The 10763-nt window shown below is 40.6% G+C and overlaps 1 protein-coding gene across 1 annotated transcript; it reads right to left on the bottom strand.

The window, feature by feature from the left end:
• Window positions 1-310: 310 nt before the first annotated feature.
• LOC101862442 (small nuclear ribonucleoprotein Sm D3) lies at window positions 311-6921 on the bottom strand. Its single transcript, XM_005106499.3, has 2 exons — window positions 6445-6921; window positions 311-841 (listed from the first exon to the last, which is right to left on the bottom strand). Exons 1-2 carry the CDS (start codon window positions 6755-6757, stop codon window positions 780-782), a joined length of 375 nt encoding a protein of 124 aa, XP_005106556.1. The 5' UTR covers window positions 6758-6921; the 3' UTR covers window positions 311-779.
• Between the last annotated feature and the right edge of the window lie 3842 nt (window positions 6922-10763).

Raw genomic sequence — 10763 nt, 5'->3', positions numbered from 1 at the left:
ACCCCCCTCCCTTACCTTATTTAGGCCATATGTGGCCTAAATAAGCACTCCCATTATAAAATTGTATAAGATAAAAGTATTAGAAAAAAGATGTCTCGGTTGGCAACCACTTAGTCTCCTGAGATTGAGATACAGACAATACGACAAATAAAATAGACTATAGGGACAATCTTATAGATAAAGTAGACTATACGGACAATTTTACAGATGAAGTAGACTAAAGGGATAATTTGTCAGATAAAGCAGACTATAGGGACAATTTGAGTCTCTAAAGACAATAACAAAAATATTTCAAAGACAGCAAAGTCACTTTACATGTTCAACAGTGACAAACCATTTATTCGACAGGAAAATAAATGAGCAATGAGGACAATTTCAGAAAAATGAAAATATTTTTTTCAGACAAATGTGTCTAAATGCTCTTCTCAACAGAAAATATTCGTCTCCTCATATGAAACAGAGCTTTTCAAAATGATGCAAAACTATGGCAATGTCACTGATGCAAAAACAATGGAATACAATTCTACAAGATAAAAATAGTAACATCAAATTCTGCCAATCACTCCACTAACATCTCACACTCTTCTTTCATTTAAACACCCAAGCAATACTTTCACTTGCACGCATACTTCCCTTTCTACAGCACTTGAAACGGCAAAAACGACTGCAGTTTCCCTTCCCAGTCAGTGAACACAACTGTTCATTAAAAAAAACACTAAACAACAGCATCAATGGTCCAGCGTATATGTAAAGATGAATGGATGAAAACTTGGGTGTTCTCAGCGGCGTTTTTGGAAAATGTTGCCTCCTCCTCTACCACGCTGACCTCTGCCTCTCGCAGCTGTGGGCAACAAAGACAACAAAAAGTTAGTAAGGATCAATCCAATAATTAGTCTAGCACATGCACAACAAACACAATAACAGAGCACAGGTGTAGATTTTCAGGACCAGAAATTTTTCTTTGTATTTAAATTTAAAACAAGCGAGTAACAAAATTCATTTTAAAAATGAAAAGATTTCCTTGTCCCGCCGATTTCAATTTGCATGTTAGACTGTTTAACTTATAAATTTGGCTCCAAAATAGAGCTCTATAGAATAATAAGAAAAACAGCAGCATTCATAGAGGAAGAGTTTGGGCACTAACTCACGGAACCCCAAGGCCCTCGCATTAAGATTATTTTTTTGCGTTTTCTATTTTAAAAAACCCACCCCAACCCAACAAAACACCTCCGTGCTGCTCACTGCCAGGTTTTGACATTGTACAAAAAGGAACACAAACCCAAACAAACAGTAAACATATACCTGTAAACAAATTCAACTCTCTCTTTCGCGTATATCATGTACACTGCCACAAACTTGCCCCTCCCTCCATCAATTCATCCAAGTTTAACCCTATCCGTACGTTGTGTTTTACTATCGTATCCATACGACGAGGAGAACTCTGTGCCACCACTTTCCAAAGAGAAAACTTACTCGATAATCCTATCCGTACGCTTTTAGTCTTAGCAGATTTTTGCATAGCAGTCTGTCAAACCCACCCCCCCGATCCCTCATTCAGTCTAGATTATATTGACAGTAGTCGTCGATTGATTAACATTAACAGAATGCAATTTGATTGAGTTACGTTGTGTACTACAAGTTCCGATGTTTAACCTTGTTTTTCTCAAAAAGCACTTTTTCACCACTTTTTTTTACAAGTGGTTTGTACTTGCGGGCTGTTTCTTTTTTAAATATTTTGCGCTAAAATTCAAATACCTCTTTATTTGTGGCATTTTGCAAGTTACAGAATTTTAAAAAGTTAAAAACTGAAAATATGGTGAAGAAAAAAGTTTTATCCAGTTTTCAAGATGGCTGCTGTTTCCATGGCAACGGCTCACATAATCGAGCAGGTCAACTGTTGATCATACTCCCTGTGACAAAAGTTATTTCAGTTTGTCTTTGGTTACAAATGTTCTCCCATTAGTATCAAGCCCCTTTTTATTTTTAGCGCCCAATTGTGTCCAGTAAAACAGCACAAATATGTACAACTGGGAACTAGATATATACATGTAACAGTAACTAGGCTAATAACACAACTTCACAAGTTAAAAGATGGGTGTGGTTGTGCGTATTAGCACAAAGTTTGACAAGGCACTGTCAATTCATAGTCATAATCTACAAAACAGATTAAATTTGAAGGATTCAAATATAAACAAAATGACCAGAATCTTGACCGAAAATAAATATTATCATTATTATCACAGTCAAATTAATTTAAAAAGGTAAACAGTAAAATTATAATAAGATCAAAACAATAAGCATTTAAATTAAGAAGTTACAATCAAACCCCCTTACACACTACCAACCTTGGGACAGGGTTAATTTATATAAATATATATTATTTAACAGCCATCTTCTGAAAAATGGTACTAGCTGCCCAACGTCAAGGGAAACGATTCAGCCATGACCAGATAATGGACAATATCATAATGAGTTATAAACCCTTCGTCCAAGCCCAAAACCTTAATGAGATAGCCCTCATATATTGGCCACTTTTCATACATTGTGATTACTAGCTCGCCTCGCAGAGCTATGAATGCACGTGTAATGTATACCTCATGTATTATAATACTAAAAACAGAGCAAATTAACAACATAGTTTAGTACAATGGAGCCCACTTATAACGAGTCCGGAAAAAAACGAGAAGTCTGTTATAAAGATACAATTCTAAAACCCCGTTTTTTTCTCCTCTTTACCTTTGTAAATAAAATACTGTTATAGCGCTATCAGACAAACATGCGAGTCGGTTATAGCGGAATATTGCTGCTGCTGTGAACAGTGGATAGGCCAATTATACATCATGCAAACCCTCGCCAGTAAAGAAATTTGTTGGTGATCTTACGAAATAAAGAATAGGAGAGCCCATGTGTGTCAACAATGAAGGCCGGGGCAACTGAGTAGGGAGGGTGTGGCATATGCAGACAAGCAGAACGCATCGCGGGATAGGCCAGCGTAAGCCTAGTTCAGATTACCAAGGCCTACCATGCCTCTCACTTCTCCGATGCGGAGATGGAAAGGTCACATCAATGTGATGGACGGAGCGAATGTGTGACGTGCGCAAGCAGATAGAATGCATCACAGGGTGGGGTGGGGTGGGGGAAAACACAGCGGGGGAGTTAGCCCAGGGCCCTTTCCTTCTGATCGCCAACGCTGAGCTGTCAGTCCACATCGCTAAAGAAAGAAACCTGATTCAATTTTTGATCAAGTAAGACCAAGAGGTCTTGTTGACAAAATCATCATAAGGGGAGATAGCAAAAGGAAATAAACAGAACACCAAACTCAAAGATAAGGCCTCCTTTACAGTTTCCCTTGAATTTATTACTGGATCCCTTAAAGCGAGAATCCTGCTATAACGGACATTTTGCTCCGGTTCCTTCCCTCTCGTTATAACAAGATTCCACTGTAACTCTTTCTGTGCCTTATTGTTGCATCACTGTGGCCTTAAAACGGGGAATACCAGGGCCACAGTTCACCAATACAGCAATGGTCAAAGGAAAAAAGTCTTGTATCTGATATTTAAATAGTCAAATTCAGAAATTGTTCTTTGATTATTTCCCTTACATTAGCTATGTTACGAAGAGGCATAAATTCTCCCATTGTAAACAATTTGTAGCCTTCATAAATATAGTGATAAAAAATGGCATCAGGGAAGGTGGTCTTATTAAAACACAATCACGAATTTCGCTCACCAAAAAAAAAAAAGAGAGAGAGAGAGAGAGAGAGCAGGCATGATACGAGTGAGTACCGAGTTCAAAAGACAACCCCTCTATAAGCCATAATAAGCCAAGGTGTTCTGTGGGACTCTGCACACTCCAAGTTGGGTGTGACAGTGGGGGATTTGCAGTCGCATGATGGCACGCCGGCCTATTGAATTGTAGACCTGCCACTCCATGAAATCTAAAAATCAGGACCTAGTGGGGAAAAAATGTGATCAACGTCAAATCACCAAGGTGCCTGCCAAGCTGACTTGAAAGAAGCCCCATTGTTGTTGTCTTTGCTGGTGTTCTTGCTGTTGGTTTGTATTTCATTTGTAATTTTTATTTTGTCGCTGATTTTGCACAATGGTGACAATAAAACGAAATGTATCAGACAAGGAAGACCGAGTGCCATGTTAAAACAAACACATGGGTTGCCACCACCCGGAGAACGAGGGACGCTTCTGTAACAGTTCATATTGACGTCCTTTGTTACTTTGTTACAGACTGGGTAAACAGTAACCACTCATTTCACGATTTGTGTATGAGTTCTGGGTGGGGCTTATGGGTTATGAGGGATCACACGCTTAACTCACCAGCAGCTGAAAATTGGTAGCTATTGGTCAACAGTGGGAGGGGCCTACGCAACACGATCGGTTGGAGGGACTACTAACAACAACGACAGGTGATTGAATTATGACGGCTCGCCCACAACGCCAAGGGCCAATGCACAATTTAGGAACAAAACGTAATGGAGTCACTAAGGTGACCGTCTTAGACAGGTATTATTGCTTAATATTATAGGGGTTGTGTGTTAAATTATGGTGGCCGCGGCAGCGTTGGACAGGTGCCCGTTTTACACAGTTAAATTATATAGAAAAAACGCAAGGGGGGAAATGGAAATTGGCCGTTTTTACAGGTGGCCGTCAGGGCAGGTTCGACTGTATATATGCCTTCAGTGCGTGCGTGTGTAAGTAAGATCAGTATTTTTTTTCATCCTGAGGTACAGTCCATGCCGGCTTTAACCACGGTCATCGGGAGAAAGCTTAAGCGTGCTTAATGCTGAAGCGTGCTAGAGTGCGAAGTAGATATAATCCAGAGATTTTCATGTACAAAATTTCCTGTGCTATTTCCCTTTGTTTGTAAGTAGGCCTATAGTGGTCCCGCAAAAGTGTGCACTGTTATTTTTACCCGCCAGGGTAGTTTTTGTTTGCTTGTTTGTTTTTGTCTTGTGGTCGAATCGGAAAGGAAAACTTCATTTAGACAGCCAGTCACGATACAGCACATTAGGCCTACACCACAGCCTGTGCGTACCACTGCCCGCCACATTCATAACACCGCCTTCATCCCACCTCGCGCGTGATTCATAATCAGGAGGATTAATGGAGGGTCAAAGGTGAGATTGCAGCCAGCCTCCCTTTCTCGTCTCCCCGACTCTTTGTATTCTTTTTACATGTGTGTAGCTTTGCCCTAGGATAGATCCTATGTCCAGGTGCGCGGCTGTGTGCATCTCTCTGCCTTCCTCTCCGCCCATGTGAGTGTGTGTCTCCATCACTTGCGTTCTTTCACTTTGTGTGTTTCTCTTAACACACTTCACTGCTGCAGTGTAGACTGTGTTCGAACTTCGATGGGTCATCTTGAAAGTATTGGCTGTCTTGTAAATGAAGCGTGCCTGAAGCCGAAGTTACCGTGTTTAAAGGCATGTGACTTATATAGCAAAAATTCGGTAAGAGCCGGTAAGCGTGCTTGAGTCCGAAACGTGCTTTATGCCGGCGTGCTTAAAGCCGGCACGGACTGTATCACGTCAAGCACTACTACACTTAGTCCAGGTGTCTAACACCCCCCCCCCCCCCCAAGGTAGGCCTACCCAAAAACCTCTTCAACTGATGGTCCTCGACACAGGAGGAACACACACTGAAGTCATGTCAAGTGATGCAAACGCGCGATTGAAACAGTTTAACTGCCAGGTCTCGAGGATGGGCCTCGGACAAAGTAAAGCTTGTTTTGAAAGTACATCAGCAAAACTACCAATAGATCTAATAGTGATCATATGTAGATCTAGATATCACAATTGAAACTGGATACACACATCCCAGGAGGACTTCCGTAACGAGCGACCACTATGAGAGAGCAGAATTGAGGGCTTGGGTAGGGGTAAGGGTAAGGGTAAGGGTAGGGTTAGGGTTACGGATAGGGGTAGGGTTAATCTAGATCTAGGTCTAGATCTAGATCTAGGCCTCTTCTTTATTGTGTTTGATGGGGTGGTCGCTCGTTACGGAAGTCCTTCCCACATCCCAACCCAAGCATATGTACACAATAGTCCAAAGTCTTCCCTCACAAGAGATCTAGGCGCTTTTTCGGTAGTTCCCACTCCGCAATTGTTATATTCACTGGTTTTGGCCCCAAGAGTAGGGGGGTTTCAGGGGGGCTTGCCCCCCTGACCTAACAAAAATAGGAAGGGGGATTTCAGGGGGGCATGCCCCCCTGAATTTTACCACAATTTAATGTTTTGCTGTTGTGTTAGGTTTGATATCTTAGCTTAGCTCACCGCGAATCAAACGTCATAGATCTAGATCTAGAAGTAGGTCAGGCTCAAATAAGGGGGGTGGGAACTACCGAAAAAGCACAGAGATCTAGATATCTAGATTTCTAGATCTAGAAATCTGGATGTTTAGATAAAGCTAAAGTAAAGTTGAAAGTTCTGCTCACCTTGCGCCCTAAGAATCGCAGATTTTCCTCTCCCAGCGCCACCACCTTTTCCTTGTACTTTCTTGAACATAGGAGCATTCTTCAGCATGTCAGGTAAAACAAAGAATCTGATCTTGCTGCCTCTAATATATACATTTTCCAGTTGCGCAACTCGGCCATCCCTATACGTTACGGTAATATTGGCCATTTGACAGTTCATGTTGTCTTCTGCTTCAATCAGTTTGCCCCTGTACACTTCGCCGGTCGACGTTTCACATGTAACTATGTGACCCTCAGCTTCATGAAGCACCTTAATCGGCACTCCAATCGACATCTTGAAAAATCAACGTTGACACAGGATCTCAATCACAAGCAAAAAACTTTCAAAGCACAGTCGATTTCATGGATTGAATCGGGACCCTTGAAGACGTTGAAAACGTAAACAAATAGGAACAAATGGCGGACAGACGCTTGGAAAACGAAAATAGTACTTCCGGTGGAACGAATAAAGAGAGTTGTCTCTCTTCCATTTTTTGTTGTTTTGTTCTGTTTGGTCGCGCAAGTGCGTAGGCCTAAGTTTGGTTCAAAGCATTAAATCTTCAGTGGTTTTCAAAGTGGGCGCTACCGTCCCCAAGGGGGCGGTGGCGAGAGTGTGGGGGGCGCTGTGACGAAATTGGGCAATTGGGGGGCGCTGGTGGGCGCTAAGGGGGCGGTGTGAGAGCCACATAATTATTTTTTTTTAATTGATAGCTTAGGCATCGTTTACAATACTACTTATAGCTAAGAACTTTCTTTCCCAGCCCGCCAATCCCATATAAAGCAGATTCATCACGACAAATCTGACAAAGATCTGGCATACTTCAACACTCTAAAGATCAATTTTCAGAAATGAAAATCAGTTAAACCGATGTTTGCAGCCCACGTCGATCAAGCTGATGAAGGCTTACGAGCAACATATAGTTTATCTCAGCTAATTACAAACACCATGTTATTGGTGAGGACCTCATATTGCCTGCCATAAGAGAGGTGGTCAGCACGTCCTGCAATGTGCCCCGGAGCCTGTGTTGAAAGTTTTCCCACTAAGCGACAATACCATTCAAAAACGTATTGATGAAATGTCAGCAAATGTTGAGGAATCACAGTGCAAAATGCTTAAAGGACGTGAGCTCAGCCTTTAACTGGATATCAGTTCATAGAGAATGAGGAAATAATGCAAGAATTGTTATTTGCGAAAATGTTGGAAACAGATACCAAAGGCGAGTCCATTTTCAAAGTGGTCCAAGAATTTTTCTAGGAGAAACAGATCCCTCTGACCAATACAGTTGCCTGTGCAACAGATGGGGCAACGTCGATTGCAGGTCGGAAACGTGGATTTATGAACTTCTTGAAGAAATCAGTCCATGGAGTATTTACTGTTTACTGTGTCATTCACTGACAGAATTTGGTGGCAAAAAACCTGAATGAAAGTCTGCATAACACACTGGCCATTGTCATCAAGTGTGTGAACAAGATCCAAGTCCACGCTTTGAACTCGAGACTATTTTTCTGCGCACTGAAAATGACGAGTACTTTCAATGCTTTTGACTCTGTGCTGGAGGTTTTTTTTTTCAAGAAAACAGACAGTGCTCTCTGCAATAAACTGAAAGAACACAAGAACAACACTGCGCTCCTCACAGATCTTTTCACAAAGTTCAACCAGTTCAACTTTCAGTTGCAGGGGGATGACACCAACCTGACCGAGGCTTTCATCATTCTGGTCGAAATTGGAAATGATCCGCCGAAACATTGGCAGAAGAAAATTTCTCACTTTCCTTGACGAAGACACTGAAAGAAGGGCGCGTTTCTGACGAGGAACTACAAATATATATAGAGCAACCACCTCAGAGATTTGCATGCTGATATGAAGACAAGGTTTAGCCTCCTGATTTTTTTTTACTGGAAATTTCATACTGGATACTGGACCCATTGAACACTGAAACAGATGATAACTTGCAAGTAGCAATTGAAGAAGAGCTTCTGACGATAAAATGTGACTTTGAAATCAAACCATTGCTCAAAAAGCCGTACCAGTCATTCTGGTTGAAAACTGTTGTACAAGACAAATATCCCCCCAAGTGGGAAAAGATCAAGTTGTTGTTCACCTCTTTTCCCGCCTCCTATCTAGAGGAGAGGGGATTCAGTGCAGTGAAAAGGATGCTGACGAAGCGTAGTGATTTGCGTCTGCTACTGACCAATCTGCAACCTGATGTTGATAAGTTGGTTCCATCTTAGCAGGTCCATCCTTCCCATTAGGGTAGTGTCAATAACTTATTTGTGCATACTTACTCCGTAGTTTACCTTTACTTGATATCTCAATGTGTCTTGTCTTTTTTTTTTTCTTTTCTTCCTTTTTTTAAAAAGCAAAACATTCACTTGTTTAACAGAGTTTTTTATGTGCACGTTCTGCCACTGCTGATGAAACTGATGGTGATGATGATGATGATGATGATGATGATGATGATGATGATGATGATGATGATGACAATGATGATAATGATGACAATGATTACGATGATGGTGATAATTACAGACTAAGATCCATGCATACTTTCTTTCGTGTGGTTTCTCACATTTGAACAACTTAATAATATGTTTATTTTCTACAACAGAGACATTTGATACAAATCTCAGGCCACTTTATTGCAGCACGTTGATGGGAGAAAACGTTTCATAAAGATAATGTCGATCTGTTTTCAAACCAATGATCACGGGCGTTTTTATTTATTTATTTATTTATTTATTTTTGGCGTTTTGCTTCTGTAAATGTGATAATACATGTTTTATTTTTATTGATGTAAAAACACTGGTCGTTTAGTACCGATGACAACTATAAGCATAAAATGACAGTAATTTGCTCTCAATGCCCTTGCTTAAGATTGAAGAAAATGTGTTTTATTATCTCTCGTCCACGCTTAATTTAAGACTGTAAAGATGGTGATTTGTGACCCAACTAATATTCAGAACTAAATCATTAGAATTTAGGCACGTTACTTTCTACCCTACTGTTTGAACTCTCTCTTTATTTGTGATTGTTATTATATTATGCATGTCATTATGTTAGATTGGTGGTTGGGGCGGAGTAGGGGGTGCTGGGACTCGGCTGGGTGAAAAAGGGGGCGGTGGGCGAAAAAAGTTTGAAAACCACTGATCTAGATCAAGGCACTTCAGTGAAATTTTCAGACTTCTCCAACGGCACTGAAATTAGAATTATAGGAAAGAGCTTGGATTTCTGTTTTCAGAACTTTTGAAATTTTTGTACTACCTTTGTTAGTTCAGAAGCGTCGACCATTTTTGTGAATCGATTTTCGCGCTGATTTGGCCAAATTTTTGCATTGCATTTTGTGCCACCAAACTTCCAAATTTTGCTTCGAAACGTCAAAGAATCCACAATAATAGTTGTGTTGTAACCATTGAGGTATCAATTTGTTTGTTGTTTTATGTAGAGTCAATGTACAAACAATAAAAGTTTAGAGGGTCCAGATCTAGTAGGTCCCAAGAGGCCTACACTAAAAAGAGTAAATTTCTATTTACCGTTACGGGACGTCAGGAGTCCGATGCCTTTTATCCCCCCCCCCCAAAAAAAAAAGGAAAAAAAAGAAACGAGCACACTTTCTATAATAATGACCGGATTTTCAAAAGAAAAACATCCCTCATTTTGTTTTAAAGAGTTCTTCAACTTGCTATTGGGAAACATGATTAGAATTGAAAGCAGTTTCAATCTTACATGCATAACTCAAGCAGGGTTAGATCAGAGAGGGTTTACAGTAATATTATAGTATTACAGTAATAGTATTACTGTAAACTCTCTGGTTAGATCTAGTAGGTGCACTGTGGTGTTGTTTGTTCCTTTTTTCCAATCAAAAGTCAACCGTCCTTATCCGTCCTCGTTCTTTTTTGTGTATGTTTATGTGTATGTTACTCTCATGTAACACCTCTAATCTCCGGCGCTTATATGACCTATTTGTGTTGCAAGTGCCGTTAAACCCTAGCTAAAACAAACTAAAAGAGCAAACTCAAGTTTGAAGAAAATATGAAATTTAACGAGTATTGTATAAAGCCGGAGATTGATACAAAAATCACCATAGATTACAGGGGAGCATCAAATACAGATATATGCACCATGCTGTGGTTCATACCCCGAAGAACTGTGACAACTGTTCTATGATCAACTGGCTGATCTTTAAGCACCGTGTATGGCACAGATAATGTGACGACGTGGGAGAGATACATGGGACCACACAGTGACAGAGAAACAGATCAAAATAGCAATGGAGAAATGCTATTACAGTTGTGCGCAGAAC

This window comes from Aplysia californica, unplaced genomic scaffold (genome assembly GCF_000002075.1).
Source record: "Aplysia californica isolate F4 #8 unplaced genomic scaffold, AplCal3.0 scaffold00538, whole genome shotgun sequence".
Taxonomy (NCBI): Eukaryota; Metazoa; Mollusca; class Gastropoda; order Aplysiida; family Aplysiidae; genus Aplysia; species Aplysia californica.
Note: the sequence above shows the minus strand (reverse complement) of the source record. Positions and strands in the feature narration are given on the sequence as shown.

What these genes read in the sequence shown, in the direction of transcription:
- LOC101862442 (XM_005106499.3), bottom strand. Translation starts at nt 6,757, where the DNA reads ATGTCGATTGGAGTGCCGATTAAGGTGCTTCATGAAGCTGAGGGTCAC. An exon ending in TGCGATTCTTAGGGCGCAAG is followed by an intron (nt 842 to 6,444) that starts GTGAGCAGAACT and finishes TGTTGCCCACAG; the next exon opens with CTGCGAGAGGCAGAGGTCAG.